The sequence below is a fragment of the Plectropomus leopardus genome, chromosome 23 (genome assembly GCF_008729295.1).
Source record: "Plectropomus leopardus isolate mb chromosome 23, YSFRI_Pleo_2.0, whole genome shotgun sequence".
NCBI classification, from domain to species: domain Eukaryota; kingdom Metazoa; phylum Chordata; class Actinopteri; order Perciformes; family Serranidae; genus Plectropomus; species Plectropomus leopardus.
In genome coordinates this window covers 4,732,881-4,753,415 of record NC_056485.1, presented here as the reverse complement: position 1 = coordinate 4,753,415, position 20,535 = coordinate 4,732,881, and the positions used below count along the sequence as shown (strand labels likewise).

At 38.4% G+C, this 20,535-nt stretch overlaps 1 protein-coding gene across 1 annotated transcript in view; it reads right to left on the bottom strand.

The window, feature by feature from the left end:
- Positions 1-20,535, bottom strand: part of nrxn2b (neurexin 2b) — a 742,597-nt gene that overhangs the window by 679,983 nt on the left and 42,079 nt on the right. The window contains exon 2 of the mRNA XM_042512007.1: positions 2,250-2,270. Within this exon, the coding sequence (XP_042367941.1) occupies positions 2,250-2,270 (21 nt within the window). The remainder of the gene's footprint in view (positions 1-2,249; positions 2,271-20,535) is intronic.

Below are 20,535 nucleotides of genomic sequence, written 5' to 3'. Positions count from 1 at the left end.
TCACACATGCAGTCCTCTAGGGAAAGGACATGCTATCAGTACACAGATGGCAATGTGCGACTGGCTCGCCGGTAAAAACAGGTCAGTGTCGCAGGCACATCATCAATCGCCGCTACAGTGCGAGAGCGAGGGCCACCGGGCGCCTTCCAGGGGCACCGGCCTCCCCAGGGCTTTCGACGTCCCTGCGCATCATCAATCTAAAACAACCTTTGAACACATGGTCACCTACACTAATTAGAGCAAATACGTTCACAGGGAAAGCCTTAAAATAGAAGAGAAAGGAGTGAAGTAGCACTCTGAGGGTTTAGTACCCAAAACAATGAGCCATTAACTAAATCTATTGAGCTGTCTTGTTGATCAGAACACACTGGGAACACAACTCCTTGTTTTTAATTAAATGACATGACTTTGGAGAGCACAAATTAATTGAGGTGTTGGCATTTACATTTTAGGACTTGTTCGTTTAAGTAAGTATCTCTATAAAACCCTGGAGTGTGTTTCATTTTCTCAGTCAAAAATAAACTCAAAAATATTTCTCACATAGTAGAGTTATGGTGTTGCTGGAAAGAACGATTAGACCTCTGCACAAGGAGAGGTGTTCCCCTCTTAAAGTGCTGGGCGCACACATAATTAACAGGACGCTTAACTTACAACTTATGCCCTTGCCCTGTGCAAAGAAAAATATGCAGAATGTACTTGAAATCAGAGAGAAAAATGCAAGTACTGAGCTAAAAGGTTAGGCCTGAGTGGCATTGCCTTGACATTCCCAAACACACATAAAGTACACTATATTTGGCACAACACTTTGTACTAGAACTCCTTTACACACGAGTTTGAGAGCTTGGTTTTAGTTCTGAAGTCCTCTGAAAGTTAACAGAGGACCCCGGGGTCCCTTAGGAGTTGCCTGCCCTCCCTCGGGTGTATCAAAGAGTACAATCACCCATCACCCTCCTCTGCTCCCTCTCTCACTAAGCTTCTGACTCCACATCAGCGTGGAGGGGCTCCTCCATCAGACAGAGATGTGAGACTGCTGCCATTTATTCCTGTTCCACACCTTCCCCCTGACATTTTCCCATCAGCACTACTCACATGGCATGGGCTGCAAGGGCACTCACACGCATAGCCATGTGCACACACACACACACACACACACACATACAGTCATTACGGGAGGCCTGCTTCTCTCATGTAGGAACACACTGAGGAAATGTCAGCTTCAAACACCCTACAAGTGCTCTGCACTCTACATACCAAGCACAGAGCAGAATTCAAATCAGGGTCAGCGGGTTAGCTGATAACAAGGAAATGACACTATGACATATGCTTTTATATTTCCTATACGCCACAAGATAAACACCCCATGCTTGGTATGAAGATTGAGAAATAAATGCAGCATTAAAGTTTTCAGCTTTAAAAGAAAACCCCGAGCAAGAGGGGTGTTTGTCATAGTGATTTCCCCTGCTGGTTCAGGCGGCGTGATAGGTAATCCATCACCTCAAACTCAGCAAGGAGGAAATGCAACTCCAAAACATGCAGACAGCAGTTTACTGCTCAACACACAGATTCAAAAAAAAGCTTTATTTTCTCTGAGTGTGTGATTTGACTGACAAACAGACTCAGTCAACCAGTGGGTGAACCTCTACCTCAACAGAGCAAAGTGGAGACAGCCTCCAGACAGACAAGCCAAGGCTGATCCATCCCTAAAGTCTGCTACACCCAGCACTGGTTTAGTGCCTGGCCCTAGGGCTAATGAGGCCCCTCAGGGGCCCCGACAGGCAGCCTCCGTTCGCCTTTGCTGGAGATAGGAAGGAGACAAGCTGGGAGACAGTATCTCAAAAATTGCCATGTCATATCTTGTTAACTTTAACAAAACTTTGGTAACTGGTAAACTAGCTCAAGGTTTTCAAAGCTACCATGAGAAATTGCCTTTTTTTTTAAGTGCATGACTATATTTCTCACAACCATATGCTTCTATCTGTAGAATAAACTGCAGTAAAATAAAAGAAAATTTCAAAAGACAAGATAAAATAAAAAAGAGAGGGATAATTGTGCTTGTACGTTCGTCACTTTTGTCTTTTTCGGAAACTGTAATTTAGGCCCCCTGGAAGTCACGTATAACCGCAGTCCAAACTGACAATGCCCCTCCCCAGAGGGAGAGCACAGAGTATTAACAAGCAGCCAGCATCAGCATCCATGACAGCATTAAGGGAAGCCATCAGAGGGCCCGAGAAGTAAAGCGTCAGTCTTACCTTCAACAGCATACTCTTCAGCTTCAGGATGGTCCAAAGGGAACGCATGAAAAAGAGAGAGAAAAGACACAAAGAGCACACTCATTAGATGTTACCTCTTCTTCAAGTCTTCCTATTTTGTCTTCAAATTAAATCTTTACCAGATAAAATCTAAATAAAGACTGCCGATGAGGCTTGAGATCTTGGAGACTTGACAGAAAAACAAAATTAAGTCTGCTCCCCTGAACATCTAAGCTGATGTCTTTTTCTTAAAAGGCTGAAAAAATTTCACAAACACCCATATTTTTATCTTCAAGAAATGTCCAATAGGAGTGTGGAGAGCCCTCAGCTGGTGTACTGTAACCGCACTGCCTCCATAGAGAAGAGGAGGCTTCAGTCAGAGAGGATCCCCAACTGAGAGACACTGACTCTCACACACTTCTCTCTGGCTTAATGATACAGTGAGATGGAGTCATAGAGTTCAGGCTACAGCAGGACGCTTTACTCACAACAGCCACCCTACAGCTGCAGAGGCCAATCTGTGATGCTAGAAAATAAAACTACTGATGCCTGCCTCTCTGAAAATCCCATGTTGGAGGATGAGGGCCACTTGAGAATGTAAAACAGCCTCTAGCTTGGTTTGGCATCCCTGTGGAGAGCTTGGCATTTTGATCTGGTATTGTGGCTGCAGGACTTAAATCTTCATGGAACGCTACTGTATTAAGTTGTTGCGTGGTCAATAAGATTCTATAGCGACTGCACTGGTTGAATGCGTTAGTTGAGTCAAGTATTTCAGTGAGAGTATTAACAGCTTCAGGTGTTTTGTACTGTAGCAGCACATGATTTATGGAAAACTATGAGGTCAAGTAAAGTGGAAAATATTCTACATTTTAGAGCTAAAAGGGCAAATCTATTTTTTATATATGGTCCATAAGCCTACATAGTTGCTTTTAGCATTAAGATTTTATTAAACATCAACCATTTATCAATCTGGAATGCACCATTGGGTGGGCCAACAAGGCCAAAAAGCAAGCAAGTCAATCAGCTTTCATAACATAACAAAACAGTTCCTGAACCAAAGTCCACTGACCAAATCATATCGCTGCTTATGAATTAATTAGTATCACTGACCTCCATGGTTTTCACAGTTTGTCTTTAGTTTAAACAATGATCTTACAGGTAACTGAAAGCAGAGGATTAATAGATGTATCACTCCAGGGGATGTGATATTCTCATTATGCGTCTCCGTTGTCCTGCTCCACAAGGGATTCAAATGCCAACCATACAACAGCAACCCTCACAGACATCTAAGTAAGACACCCAGGGGCTAACAGGGATCCTATCTTAGATAGGAATTAAGCAATCACAGAACTATTCTATGAGGATTTCCAAAGATGATGATGGCATTGACCCTTTCCTAAATTCAAAATAATTGCCATAACCGGCAACAAAACTAGTCCAAAATCAACTTTTTTACACACCAGCCAAGGGATATAGTAGATGAGAAAATAAAAGTAAGCATATCTTTTCCCAGCAAAAGTAATCAAGTGCTTTCTTTTTGTGTTACACATACATTTGTTTCAGTACATTTCACTGAGACAATGAAGTATGTACTTTGTGATTCAAATGGGAATGTGGAGAGCATTTTTTAGAAGAAAATGCTCAAAAGCTTTCCTATGTATATGTGATGCCCCGGTGTGAAAATGGGGATATAACGAGGAATACAAATTCTTTATTCTAACCTTTTCCACCCAATCCAAGACAGAAAAGACATCTAAAATGCTTTCACTGAGACAATAAAGCATTATATTTTCTACAAATGTATAGAGGACATCAAAGAAAAAAAATTGAAGCACAATTATAAAATACACTGAAAAGCTCTTCACCCAGATTGAACTTGTGAATAAGTTCATTCTGATGCAAGATAAATATGCAGTGCTTTTATTGTCAAGGTAAGAATGGAAAGAGTGAATATGTAATGTAGGAGGATTTAAAAAGTTTGCCATCTTGGTTCAGCCTTTGTGTTATTATCTTACTGCATTCAGAAGTACTGGCACAACTTATAAGCCTTGTCTGCACACTAGTCTAGACGCCAGTAGCAAGTGAAGAGTATAGCGGAGGAGCTGTTGTCCTGTACGGTAAACAAAGCTGCAAAACACTCAAGACGGTCAGTTTTGGGGCACAGTTAAGATGCATGTAAAAAGACATTAGCACATCAGCGTGCCTGTAAACGACACCCAAATGCAACAGAAACTCTCAGCATAGTTTTTTTTTCAATAAATGACTATTTAGGACCAAACATTTAACTGCCAGTGTGGTGGATAAACTCGGATATTTACTCGGAAATCCACCCCTCAGTAGAAGCTTAGCGGGTGTAAATTTCAGAACTTGAGCTGCACTGATGTTAGGTCTGTATGGAAAAGAAAATAAATCACATGAAAACCAAAATATAATAATTAAAAGACTACTCAAACCGTATGATGACGTTTTAACTTTCCCGAACCATGTATGAAGGAGATCAACTGCCAAGACTTTTAATTTTAAATTTTGTCTACATGCTACATCCAACTCGCCCACAAGGAGGCATTAGACTCTGTGGTCATACAGACATGATTAGTACCACCGACTCTGTGGAGCTAAAATTGAACGCCCATCTCTTTTTGTCCATAATAGAAAGCTAGCTAGCCAGTGACAAGTAAGAGCCATTGATATTATGCCTACAGGCACATTTTAATTAAAGAAACAGGCATGATAGCATGAGTGCTGGTTGAAGAATTGGAATTTAGAGTTATATTTAGGATTCATTAGGTTAAGATATCATTGGAGGTCTGAGCTAGGATAGAACACAGCCGCAAGTTTAGGCATTGCTTCTGCAATAGGAAGATAGGATGTTTCCTTTCTTTGCAACTGAAAATAGGACAAGTAGTTGGAAAGGATATTTTTTCTGTAATGAGGCTTCAGGATTTAGTCATAACACTTTAAAATTCCTGTTAAATAATGTGTGAAAAAAAATCTTGGAACTTTATTTTCATAAACATTTAACTAAAAAAACTATATATATATATATATATATATATATATATATATATATATATATATATATATATATATATATATATATATATATATATGGTTATTAAGTACATAACACTTTAGAATTTCTTTTGGATAAAGTGGAAAACTTAGTTGGAACAAATTAACTTGTTTGGGTTATCAACTTTAAAATATGCAGTCATAATTATGGCAATCACGTCTTTAATTACCATATTTATGAACACACATTTTTAAGTTAATTCTCATAAAAAAATGTGTATATACAGTATATATATATATATATATATATATATATATATATATATATATATATATATATATATAATGAATTATGAACACACGCTTTTAACTTGATTACTAGTATGAATTATTGGTCAAACATTTTTTTCCAGACTATTTAAAAAGGAGTTTTAAGGGTTTATATATTTAATTACCATATGTTATGAATACAGTTGATTTCTCATAAAATTATGTGACTAAATTTTTCAAATTATTCTAAAGGAATTTTTATGTGTTAAAGATTAGTATATCCCTGGTGCTTGAACTGACTTTGAGGGGACAAGGTAACTGTCGCTAATACTGACATTTTCCATATAACCATCGACATAACAATAAAAAGTGAAACCTCTCTTCAGGTGTAGATAGTCTAGGGTGCATTTTAACATCAGAAAGGACACCAACACACTGATTGAAAGCCCTTCATGAATGACGGAGCACCTGCCAAGCTGAGGCATGGGAACCGTGTTTGTCTGATGTAGAGCAGTGGCTGTTTATATAATCACTAGCCATGACTCTGCCTTTCCTCTCGTCTCATCTCTGATCAGAGTCCATCATCCTTTCTTTCATTGTGCTCCCTCATATCTTCCTCTCTTTCTCCCACGCTCAGGCAAAGGATGTTTGATGTACAGTAGTGGATGTTTATATCATCCCTGGCCATGACTCTACCTTTCACCTCCACTCATCTCTCAACATAGTCCCTAATCGTTTCTCCCTTTGTAGTCTCTGCGTCTGTCAAAACTCAGCTTCATTTAGTTGACGGGAAACTGCTTCTGTTCAGACGTGGAAAGATAGAGGAACAAAAAAAATATTTGTTTTCATTCTGAAACACTAGATTTAATCTCCGGCAGTTTGGAAGCTGGTGCACTCGATAAATTGAAAGACTGTTAACTAATCGCATTATGCTCGACTTAAAATCAAAGAAACAACGTTTCCAATTTCAAGACATAGTTTTGTGAAAATTAACACTATGTGTTTGTTTGCCTCTGCCCATCAGTCAAACTGCAATTACAGTTTACATCCATGTCTGTAAAACATGGATGCTGCACACACAGAAGATCTCTCCAATCAGCACACTTTCAAGGTGGACGCCCAAGATTAATGTCACCAGATCAGAATCTGACCAAATGTCTCCTCTTCAGTCCCTGAGTTATGATGTTGACTAATGTGTTTTTGCAGAACATTATAATGTCACTGTGAAGTTGACCTTTGACCTTTGTTGGATATAAAAAGTCATCATTTCATCATATTATCCTATTGGACATTTGAGTGAAATTTTGTAAAAAAAAAAAAAAAAAAAAAGCTTAGAATTCACAGGGTCAAAAACATGTCTTGTGAGGTCACTGGGACCATAACCTTTGACATCCGACCACCAAATTCTAATTAGTTCATTTTTATCAAATTTGAAAAAAATCACTTGAGGAGGAGAGATTGCATTCAAAAGAATGACGCTGATGCAAGGTCACAATGACCTTGACCTTTGATTTATGACCGCCAAAATCGAATCAGTAAATCATTGAGTCCAAGTGGACGTTTGTACCAAATTTGAAGAATTTCCATCACAGTGTTTTCCAGATATTGCATTTACGAAAACGGGGCCGATGGACGGAGATCAACAGGTACGTACAGCCACAGATTTTACTGGTGCAAAGGAAGAAGGTTTCTTTTTTTGTGTGTGTTTTAGGTCACATTCTTTATATTGCACCAAGAAAGACATTCATATCTCTTGAAAACTTGAAGAGTCATTTGTCAAGAGGCCACGCTGCAGGGAATGGTTAGCATAATTTTAATGTTAAATCCACATCATTTCAAGGTTGAGTCTTTCTTGACAGGTATTCATTTTGAGCAAGCTTTGTTTCACACTTGGAATAGTTGTGAAATGTAGCCTTAGGGAAGAAATATGATTTCAGTCAGACACTTGGTGGGATATACCCCATCTCTCTAAGCTTGTCCCTTTTATCCCATTGATAGTTTAGAGTACTCTTTACCACCCATTACCTTTATCCCAGAGCTGTTTTCCATTAGGGTGTATTCCACGTAGCCTCAGGCTTTAAGCTTCACTGGGATCTTTGTCTTTTTAATGTACTTTGTGATTCATATGGGATTGTGGAGAGTGTTTTTTTTTTTTTAGAAGAAGAAAACGCTCAAAAGCTTCCTTATGTATATGTGATGCCCCGGTGCAAAAATGGGGCCCCAGGATATAAGGAGGAATACAAATTCTTTATTCTAACCTTTTCCACCCCAACCAAGACAGAAAGACATCTAAAAAGCTGAAATGCACACTAACTTGCATTCAAATTGACAGCCAGTCAAATGTGACATTTCTTTCATATCTCTAAATTAGTGTGCAGTACCTCCAGAAACAAAACTAAAATTAATCAAGGAGACAGTCACAGGGTACAAAAAGAGAGCAGAAATCAGACGTGGGCTGCAATAAAAATAGATAAAATAAGTAAAATTCAGATGGAAGCAGTGGAGAAGCAGGATTTCTTCACCAATGAATCCCTGGGGGCTTTGGAGGCAAATGAGAGACTTTTCAGACCTAATCCTAACCAAGCTAACTAAAGGATTTACCAAGGGGGGAGAAGCATGCCTGCATTGAAAAACAGCCTCCTCTCCATCACTTTCCTTCCATTTCCATGCACACAAGCTACATAATAAAATGTTGGTTGGTTACAAAAAGAGCGTGAATGGGCATAAAGTAGTATTGCAAATATTGCAAAATACAACACAAGATCTAAATATTTATAACTTAAAATATTCGAACTCAACTCCAGGTTAAATACTTTTTTAAAAAAGTACTTAGGAACTAGTTTTCATAACAAGATACATTATTGCACAAAGACCTACCCATGATTTATTCTCTGTCAGAAAATATTCCGTCAGTTAATAAGAGACAGGGCTTTAGAAATCAATGTGCATCCTGAGAGAATCTTCTGTGATTGTTGACTTCTTTTTAAAAATAGTAATCTATAATTCGCAGAATAATTTTCTCATTATAGATAAAGGGGCTAAAGCACAGCAGCAAGTCGTCGCAGAGGGAGTTCAAGCTTAACATCACAGGCAACAAGAAAGTGACTGTGTATCTCTCTTGCACTTACACTCAGCTTGAAAAGCACATGCAAATCACACCAACATCTACATTTTATGAACTTGCTACAAACTGTGAAATACACAGTTGGATGTATTGGTATTTTTTTCTGTTTTAAATAACAATAAAATGTACAAATGTGCAAATAGTGATATTCAGTGAAAGCTGTTACAGTGTGAATCTATGGTAACTTTACTATTATCTGCTGAATAATGACGATGTGCTTAATCAATAGAGTACCAGTTCAGTACTCAGTATTTGATTTTGTCTAAAGTTAAACTGTCATCAAATGGTAGCGGATGGGTTCCACCAAGATTGAATTTTGGCCAATGTGTTCTGCCTGCGCTCAAACGTGATTGGTCAGTGCTAGGGCTAGGTGATAACATGAAAATCAAGAATCACAATGTTTTTGAGAAAATATCTCAATATCGATATTGTATGGTTGAGTGTTGGTGCTTTGACAAAACATTTACACAACAACATTTAAGATAAATAATTGCCAGTAATGTAGATATAATGACTGAGTGGATAAAGGCAAACAGAATAGCTCAAACAGTATGTTCAGAAATTTACATTACTTTACTGTAATGCAGTCTAAAAAAACAAGAAAACAAGAAAACACAGCAATTATGATCCAAAATCTCAAGAAATGTCTAGTCTCAAATCTTGATATCAATATAATATTGATATATTGCCCAGCCCTAGCCAGAACTATTCTATAAATGGATTACAAAAGAAAACCAATCTGTTTATAGAGATCATGACAAAAGAGTGACATCTTGTTTACTTGACAAAACAATAAGAAAATCCTGCGGTCACATGCAATCCAGTATAGCACTGCCATGAAATGTGTGCATATTATGGAATTTAATTCTTGTGGAGATGATATAAATAAGGTAGTGATGTACTTTGAGTTGAACTAGACTAGACTGTGTTTTGACCTCAAAATATGCAATATTTCCACTGAATATATGAAAAAATCAAATTCAAATGTATTTTGGCCCCTAAGCATATAAACCTGTCAATATTTTTTTTCATAAAGTGGTTTGCTTGGCCTATATTCCATCTGTTTCGAGCTGCAGTTAACCTACCCTGTATTTTGTAGGTCAAATGTGGCGTAAAGCAAACACACCACCAGAGTGGATATTTGAGAAGCACACAATGCAACATTTTCTTTGGATCCACACAGGTTAGCACTTACCCAAACAATGCTGGGCTAGAGGAAGAGTGGGTTGTTTTAGATTTTTGGGCAACAACTTCGAACAAAGAGGCCCCACGGTGCTGTGAGCAACACTGGCTCTACTGCTTTCTTTGGTATACCTCATGTTGAGTTCTGCATAAAAAAACAAAGTGTAGCCCAGTGGTTTGCTTTGGATTTGGTTTTTTATTCCAAACTTCAAATACAAACCATTATTTTACATGCCCCATGTCTTGTGAGTGTCTGTAGTTGCAGTGGAAAGACTTCGACAGTCTGTTATTCTGCCCGGCAAAGTGTCGCTCAAGGAACTGAGTTCAAAAGGCAAAAGAAAAGAGAAAAAAGTATTCTCCCTCCAATGCTATTTGACATAAGCGAGGTACCGAGGAAAAGAAATGACAACATTAGTGAGTAACAGAGGCGATGGAATAGAGAGAAGACAGGCAGATGGATAGAAACATGCACACGCACACAAACACTTGCTTTGGCTTCCTCTTTATATTCTAATCAGAGGCAAGCTTTGTCCTGAACTCTCCCACATTGTCAGAAACTTTCTCTCTGACTGACAAGTTAATCCACAAGACATGGCCTTTGCAGATTTCACAACAAATCTCGACAGCAAAACACAAAACTTCCGCCTGACAAATGTGCAAATATAGCAGAGGCTTTCTAATCCTGATAAAGAAAAAAGAAATAAACATATTGACTGATTTATCTGGCAACAACACAACATATAAAGCATTCCCGATTTAATGAAAGATGTCAGGAAGGGAAAAAGAGAACTGGGGTCAAATGGAACGGATTAGAAAGATGCAACCTTAAACAGATGTATAGAGTTTTTTCTCACTGAGCAGTAAAAGCTTTTTTTGCCATCTCAGGTGTACATAAACATTTTCTGTATTAAAGCAATATTTGGAAAAATGACATACCACATGCCATGAGCCAAGGAACAAGTGATTAGTATTTGGTGCAGATCAAGAAAAGTGTAAAGGATTTGTTCACACGGTGTAATAGCGTGACCTTTCTCTACCTGTGACTGTCAGTCATTATGTTTTTCTTTAAGTTCAGATCTAACATTTCTAATAAAATCTATTTTTAATAGATTATGAGCGTAGGCAGAGTTATGCACTCTGAATGCCCTCTAGACAAATTTCTTGCAGAAACAATCACACACATCTGTGGTATATCTGTGCGTTCAGACTTAAAAAAGACAAACTAGTGTAACCTCACACAGTGCTGACTCATAAAGCAAGAGCAGGTATCGCAGGGAGGTCAGGGAGAGGTAATAACTTGAGAAATAAATGGGGGTGCACCTTTTCTGCCAATGTCACCACAGCACTGTGAGTTTAACTTAGAGGAAGGGGTAAAGCCAATAGTTGACATACATCAGAGCCTTGGGACAAGGTGCAACAAGGACAAGGTCAGAAAGAAATAAACAAAGATTAAGAGAGAAAATAAACTTAAATTTGAGATAAAAACCTCAGTGGGAAACATTAGGTATTAAAATGCATGTTTATTTAAAACTGGGTAATCTTTTATGAGTGGTTCATTAATCCGATTAAAAGGTAATAAATAACGCCATTTGATCATACCCTGTGAATAGACAGGTTTTGAGAAGCAATAAAACAGCGTATCAGCTTTTTCAATATAACAAAACAGCAAAGAAGTGTTTCAGCAGGGGAGAGCAAAACAGAACTGATTCCAAACAGTTCAAATGAGATGTGGGCTAATTAAGCGAGAGATGATCGCTCGTCTAATAGGAGCCAACTGGGGAGAGCGAGGGGTGAGGGGAGGAAAAAAGACAGTAAAGGAAGACAATTTGTTGATGTTCAAAAAGATATGAGCGTGGGGGGTGGAGGAGCTATCAGAAACATCAGATTATACAACCCGATCTGTTCTGTGAAGATCAGCAGTAAAAAAGGTTTTATAAGGTCAAATGTAGCTTGAAATGCTCTTCCGTTTACGAAAGGCAACCGAAATAAAACTAGAATTACCACCTTGCAGTTGAATACCTGTGAAGGAGATAAGCTGTTATTACGGTTTACATCCGTGTCTATAAAAATATGAATTCTTCATACATATCTTCCACCCGGCAGAACATTAGATGTATACAATCAGGACAGTGCCAAGGTGGGCCCCTAAGATTAGTGTCGGCAATTTAGTGTGTGAACAAATGTCTCCCCTTCTGTTCCTTAGTTTTGGTTTTGAATACTGGCCAGACAAGTGTTTCTGATTTGTTTTTTTACAACATTATAATGTCGCAGTGAAGCTGACAGTGAGTTCATGCTGATATTTCAGTCCAAGTCGACATTGTGCCAAATTAAAAAAAAAAAAAAAATGCTGTTAAAGTGTGAGAGATATTGCGTTCATAAGAATGAGAAAGGATGTTTGGATATTATATTCTATTAAACATTTGCGTGTAATTTGAATTCTTGAGTTGTGGCCAAAAACATGTTTTGTAAGGTCAACGTGACCTTTGACCAGCAAATTCTAATCAATTCATTCTTGAGTCCAAGAGGATGTTTGTGAAAATTGGAGGAAATTGCCTGGTGTTTTTGAGATACCACATTTGAAAGAATGTGACAGACATGGTCAAAGTAACCTTGACCTTTGATCTATGATCAATAAAATGTATCAGTTGATGACTGAGTTGAAGACATTTTTGCCAAATTTGAAGAAATTCTCAAGGTGTTCTTGAGTTACTGCATTCAGAATTAGATGGATGCAAGGTTACAGTGACCTTGACCTTTGACCTATGACCACCGCATTCTCAACAATTCATCCTTGAGTCTAAGTGGACATTTGTGCCCAAACTGAAGGAATTCCCTTCAAGGTTTTCCTGAGATACTGTATTCACAATTATGTGACAGACAAGGTTAAAATGATCTTGACCTTTGAACTATGACCACCAAAATCGAATCAGTTCATCACTGAGTCCAATTGGATGTTGACATTTGAAAAACTTTCCTCAAGGTGAGATATTGCCTTCACGAGAACGTGACGCACGGACAGATAACCTGAAAACAGTGCGTCCAGCCACAGCTGCTGCCGGCACGGACAAATTAAAAAAACAACCTTACAAACTTTATTGTAACATCCATGTTACAATGAAGTTTGTAATGTGACTGAATTTAAAAAGGAGATCATTTCCATTCCACCTCCACTTCCCCCTGTGGGTGTCGGTTGATTGACGGGAAGCAAAGTGTAAAATAATACAGCAATAATATGAAAACACTCAACTGAGGCACAATGAAATATTGAAAAGCCTGAAAGTTTGACTGAATCAAATGAATGCCGTAATGGATTATCTGGCTCTGTCTATATTCAAGTCTGTGCCACTAGTTTTTCACAATATACAAAGATGGATGGCAGCAAGTGGCTTCTTATAAAGGGGAGAAATTGAGCACGGATATCTGGATCTCTGCTGACTGTGTGCAGACAGACAGCGAGAGGAAGCAAGCAGACCACTGACAAAACAAACTGCAGTTATTATCCTTTACCGATGAAATGCATTGAACCTGTGTGGCATAAAGTGCTTACAAAACACTATCAAATTGCTAACAACACTGTACAACATGAATATTTAAAATGACAAAAAAAAAAGCCGGTAGTTCCTAACGGGGGGGGGAGTGGGAGATGGTTTGGGGGGGTGAGTGTATCTTTCACCAATCAAGCGTTGGCCCGGCTTGGCTGCCTCCCGTTCTATTAGGACCCTCCAGCCTAGCGGACTTAATGACATTTGATTTTCAACTCGGCTCATTTTTCACCACATTTAACCCTGATTTTAAACTCCACTGCAGTTCGTATCATTCACGTGTCACCGCAATTAAATTCCAAAGTAACGGCTGGCGCCCAGTTAACTAACATATTCACTGAAGAGCAGAGGGGGAAGCATTTTCATGTTTCTATTCAAGATTTGCCGTAAAAGAGGAGCCGCTTTCTCTGCAGTCGCTGATGACCGCGGGATGAACTGGATTTCATAATATTCTTAGATTTGAAAGGGATGTGATTTATTTCTTTGCTAAAGAGAAAAGGGTTGTTGGGGTAACAGATTAAAGGAACACCGCACGCCTATAAATCATTCCTTCTTGACGTTCAAAGCACTCAAGGTCACACTGTGACAATGAAATGTTTTCTTGTACACTACCTACCTTGTGTACAGTGACTTCCTACATTTCCCAGAATGCTTTCTGCCAACCTAGAGATGTATATGTGTAGGTGGAAACAACAAGCAGCAGCTGAGCATATTAAGTTCAATCCAGTGAAGAAAAAGTGAGCACAGCATCACATCATCCTAACAAAACATGTCCTGTGGCTGCTTGGCATTGTGGTCTATTAAGGCTGCTGTCAGTGGGGTATTTCTGCCTCTTCTACAGTACAATGACTCTCTCCCTGTATGACTGCTCAACACTGATGTAAAATGGCAGCTCGAGTAAGTGCAACCAAGCCCTTGCTCTTTGATTATAATGGTCTGGAACCAAAACCTGATGCTTACTGGTGGTGCTTTAGATGGCTGGATTTTTCTGTGCAATTAAATTGCACTCTCACTATGCTGGAAGTATCTCAAAGTGGCATTATGTCATCCGGATTTGGACAGTTATTTGTGGAAATGAGACAAATACACGACAAAACAGAGGCTGTATTTTAAGGATGATTCTAGTTTGGACATGGGTGATGTAAAACTTCAGGATTTTAGGAGTGCGTTTGTTTAAAAAAAATATTACACGGATAAAGAAAATTAAAGATGACATTTGTTCTCCCTGAATACAGACGATTTCCTCTACATGTAGACGTAACTGACTTTTTATTACTATTTCAAATGAGTTTGTGTACTCCGACTAATCCCTGTTTAAGGTGACCTAAAGAGATTTGTTTCCATAGCTCCTGGAATCTCTGACTATGATCATGAACTCATCAAATGACATGAAACGCTCATGTTTCTTTGTCCTGCACTATTACATCCTCGGTCAGATTATTACTTCCAATGAACAAAACCAAAGGTTAGATTATTTAATAAATACGCAAACATGCAAGGTAGTGTTCAGCTTATTGGAGAGCCTTTTTTGTGTTTTTAATCAGCACTGGATCTACTACAGGATGTATTATCATTTACTGTCATTTCACTGAAGGTACTGCGTATTCACTGTGGTGTCCTTTGTGTTTTTTTTCTCAACAGATGATCAAACAAGAATGCTGTTCATGTACTATCGTACAATGACGTTTCCAGGTATGCATCTTGCATCTCTGATACACTTAAATCTGAGAGGACTCGGTAAACTCACTAACAATGCCTCCAGGGGACTCATCCTATTATGTAGCATGTTGCATATTCTCTGAAAATGTTACACTGTAAACAACAAGTCCATGTTTGAAATAGAAACAGTGAGGTCATGTGCTGGAACTGTGCAACACACAGACTGTGCAATATCTAATTATTTATTGCTGTTGCAAGTTTTGGTCTATTTGTATGAGTTGTTGGGTCATTTCTTTGTGCCACTGAGAAGAGCTGCACTTAAAATTCCTTGTACAGCTGTTCAGTGAAAATAAAGGCATACTATTCCATTCTATTCTTAACTTATTTTTATTTCTAATGTAACATGCTGTTGGCACAAAGGTCCCCAGGAACCGGCGGCAGACAATAACCTTATACTGTTAGCTTCATAAAATGTACCTGAATTTACATGTTGGATATGACACTAGACATTGCTGTTATCTAATGTCATAACGTCTGCTGTGACAGCAGATGTTGTTTTCACTCATTTCCATGATGACCCTGCCGTGTTTTTTCCCCTGATAACACTACATTGTGATAATGTGATTGTGCTACTGATAGAACTAATGTATATATGAAATGCTTCTTAGAAAGAAACAGAAAAAGCACATTTTTCAAAATGTAAGCTTTTTTTGCATTTGTATGTAAATGTAATAAAGATTTAAAAATCATCACATATTACAATAATATATCACATTTGATGCCATTGATTTTGGTTCTCTCTATAATCGACTCAAGATCTGACACCTGTTGAATGTTTTGTACATAGGTTTTATGTAGAGATACAGTCTGTGGCTTTGTCAGCGATGTGAAAGACCCTTTATTTATTGTGTTTATATATGATTTGAGAAAGGGGCAGGTGAAATAAAATTATTTTATTTTTCCTAAATGGACAACTTTTTCAGGTTCAGTTCATTGTTGAGTCCAAGTGGATGTTTTTGCTAAATTTGAAGAACTTCCCTCATGGCGTTCTTGAGATATTGCATTCACAACAAAAGGATGGACATAAGGACAGACATATGGACATTCCTATGTACAGGCACACCGGAAATGTCATGCCTGTGGCCAGCGCTGACGCCGGCGCGGGGGCATAAAAACATACTTTTTATTATGACGCACTCAGCTTTCCCCGGGACACACCAAAATGGCCATCTGCGAGTCCCCGGTGCTCACTAAATTGAAAACCTATCAACATTCATAAAAACCTGCACATTATAGATGATGAAAATTTCGTAAAATGACGGCCTTAGAGCGCACAGGTATCAATCAAGCTGTGCGCCAACAAATCAAACAGTGAGCCTTCAAGCAGCAGCTATGAAGCTCAGAAGTGAGCCACAATCAAACAGAGGCCTTTTGCTCTTACGGAGAGTTACAACACGCCTGTAGCGGCGCCTCAGAATTTACTAAACTGACAACTATTGACCGGAAAACTGGTCCGAAAGAAGCAACTGAGACACTGGATGACATCATTGGCTGCTGAAGACAGCCTGCCAGCATCATCTCTGTGAAGTCACTGCCGATTTGATGCCTCTCTCTGAGCCATCAGCAATGATTAGACGTCAACTGTTAGTGCGGCTGCCACACTTTGGAGATTTTACTTTTTTCACTTTCATTCATGCTCTCAGTCTGTATGACTGGTGTAAAAGAAAAAGTCAAACGACTCATTTGCTGTCAAAGCATTGCAGTGACATTTCACCCTCTGGGCTCAGCATCTCAAGTCGCTCTCCCTATGGCAAAGACACACTGCAAAGTCATTTTTGCTTGGAGCTCCAAAGACACAGCTAATGGCGCCGGGGTTCGAGATTTGGCTCCCAATGGGGTTCCCGGTGCTAAAAATATATACACTTATGATGCTCTGAGGGAATTTGTATAACAGTGTTCACCAAGATGACACATATAGTTAGGTTCAATCAGCAGCGGTAGATCCACCTCATTGATGTCACTAACTGTTAGCTGGCAGCCACTCAGCTTGCTCCCTCAGCCCAACAACTGTGAGCAAAGACACATCAGCACACATTAAGTGACATGTTTGCTGCTCCATTTCTCTAGCAGACCCCACACTGAGCGGGCTCATGCCTCTCGCTGCTCCCATCGTGTGCTCTTTTAAAGCTAATGATGTGTTTCTATCATGTTTAATTCAGCTATGCAGATTATTAATAACAAAAAAGTCTTTAAGAATTCACTTGAGGCTTAGTGCAAAAAAAAAGTTATACAAGCCACTGACTAAACCAAAAGGAATATTTTATCTCCATGTCGCCCTGCGTGAAACTGTTTAAAAATGTGGTCAAATGGAACATGCATGTATCATAGGATTATTTCTATTTTATGTATTGTTGCTGCAGAAAGATCAGGAGAGGAGTGGTGCGGGATGGGAGGAGGTGGTCTGACAGTTCATCAATGATAGCAGCACATTAGTATCAACACCAAGAACTCACTGGGAAAGCAAATCTTATCTTTGTAAAGCTAGGAAGACAGGGGAGATGGGAGTGAGGGGGGAGATAATGGGAAAAGAGAGGAGTGGGAGAGAGGGAGGGAGGTGGGGGGGGGGGGTTAGATGGGGGGAGAGGGAGATATGAGATGTAAGAAACCTTGGCAGAGGGCTTATCTCTTATATGGAATAAGAAGCAGGATGAGACTGAGGAACGTTGTTTAAGGGTGGGGCACTGAACAGAAATCTGCACAATGTAATGAGACAACAAGCTGCTTGCACCAAAACGGCTGCATTTTTAAGAGCTTTAATTCCAGCAGGGCAACTATTGCTGATAAATGGTATCTCAATATGTTTAGGCTATGTCACAATATAAAATATAGGTGTGGATGATGTCATATTTTCTCTCAAATAACTTGACTGTAAATTTGAACCCTTTGATCCATATGATCATACCAGTCTGATCATTCTAGTAAATTTATTGAAATTTAGCAGGGGGACACCCTGTTTAACATTTTAGAGGCTTTTAATTTCTAAATCCCAAATCGGAATGTCCTGATACTGACTGATCGACACTCTGAGGCGGTGTTCCCCAAAAGGATGATTTTTCAACAAATACACTCAACTGACTCTATGACCAGGAAGCAATGGAAGCTACAAAGGAGGTGTTTGTTTGTTTGTTTGTTTGACAGCAGTAACTAAAAGCACTGGTGAACAATTCCACCCAAATGCTTCTTATCACAAAATTATTTCCTCTTACGCATTAATTGATCTTGCGTTAGTTATGAAGTGACACAGGTTGCACAATCTACTATTCAAAAGATGCTATTAACCGATGGTCTCATTTGCTTATTTCCTTACAGGGACAAGATTAGAAAATTTTACATAGGGACTGGAGAAAGATAGATAGTTGCTGAGTCCTTATTCATTCATGGTCTGTTTAGATTGCCAAACTTTATGTTTTTTGTGTTTCTTTGTATCATTCGGTGTCATCTCTCTTAATGCTGAGGTTTTTGTGGACCCGTGAACATAGCACAGGCTTTTTTTTTTCTTCAGTAGCAGCAGACAGATGCATAATCGATCAGTCCATTTGATCAGAGCTGATCAGAGAGTGTGGTGTAATGATTAAGATTAACTGAATAATAATAATAATAATAATAATAATAATAATAATAATAATAATAATAATAATAATAATACATCCTCAGAGATATGCCGTTCTGATCCATCAGCTGGTGGAAACAGAAAATGTTCGAGGCATTATCACGTAGAATGAGGAGTATGACACCAGATACTTCTATATATATATATTTCAACAGCGCTCTTAATCAACGGTTCAGCTCCAGCAATAAAAAATCAATACCTGGCAGCAGATGTTATGGTGGTGGGCCGCCACAAATGAATGAACGACTGGAAAACCATGCTGTTGCTGTGAGGCAACAGTGCAAACCACTGCACCTATTTACCCCCCTGACTTTCACTCTCAGGTCAACAAAATACGAAAGCTTTGGGTTGCTGGTTTGCTCCAACAACCCACCCAAGATAATCTATATTTGACGACATTGGAATGAGACCTAAAATGAACTATACACACTGTACCTTTAAAAAAAATCATAGAAATGGCTTAGACAGAATATTTTAGATAGCATAGTAAATTGCACCTCGCTTGCTATCACCTCTGATATAATTACTAAACTTAACGCAGCAAGTCAAGGTGAGTTTTCTCTAAGATGTGACGCATAGAGCTGGGGTGATATGTTTGAAGTCAATCTCACAAAATTATTTCTTACCAATAATAAAAAGTATCACCAATGAATGAAGTGATTGATGTTCTGTGCTCCACTGTTCAAATGCAATAATAAGGCCTTTTCTTATTTTCTAATTACCTGTTTCTTTGAATCATTGTATTGGAAAAGGAGAATTTTCTGTTTCCACAATGAGATCATATGATCATTATATAAATGACAGGTGATAAATGTTCAAATTGAATCATTTCCCAGCCCTAGATGTCAGAAATTAGAGCACTCTGGAGGAATTTCACTTAAAACTCACTTTACTAAGTGAAGGTTTGCTTTAAAACACACTGAGCAGTGTTGTATGACCTGCTTCAACTCTTGTTTGACTGCACAGAATGGAGACGTCTTCGTCATTTTCTGGTCTGATACCAGACTTCTTATGCAACATGTCTTGATGCTTTCAATGCCACCTTCAGATGTAAACACCTACACCTTTCAGAAACCTCAAAGATGGTGGAATGGCAGCAGGAGGCAGTTGAATCGATGAGCAACCAGGTGACTGAGAAGAAGACAGGATTTTGTGTTTCCGTCTAATCTGAATTGTCTCTATTAACACTACAAGAAACCATAAGTTGTTTAACCCTTTGATACCTGATCAAATTGGCTTGATTTTTTTCCAAAACATGGGAAAAAGGCAATGAGCAGTGAGAATTAAGTAAAAAGTTACAAAAAAAATCCTGAAAATAGGCCCACACATTCAAAACAAAAACAAAAAACTACCTCAAGAAATTGCCAAAAAAAGTAACATAATTCTAAATGTATAATTGACAGAATTTTATTATATATATATATATATATATATATATATATATATATATATATATATATATATATATATATATATATATATATATATATATATATTCTGGACATTTTTATCCTGTTTTTTGACAATATCTAACAATTCCCTCTAGCAAATTTTTAGATCACTTTTTTAGTTTGCGAGATATTTCTTGCCAGGTTGCTCATTGTATTTTTTTCTGTGTTTTGGAAAGAAACCAAACCAATTTTCTCAGGTTTCTGTGGTTGAAATGCAAGTGAGAGGCATCTGAATGCAGCACAGGAAAACTGATGTCGATCCAGGTGTTAAAGGTTTAAAGGGTGGAATTAACATTTGAAGAAGCTCTAGTGTAGTGCTGCTTTGCATATAAAGCTGTATTTTTGCTGTCAGAATAGCTTTGTAAGAACAAAAGCA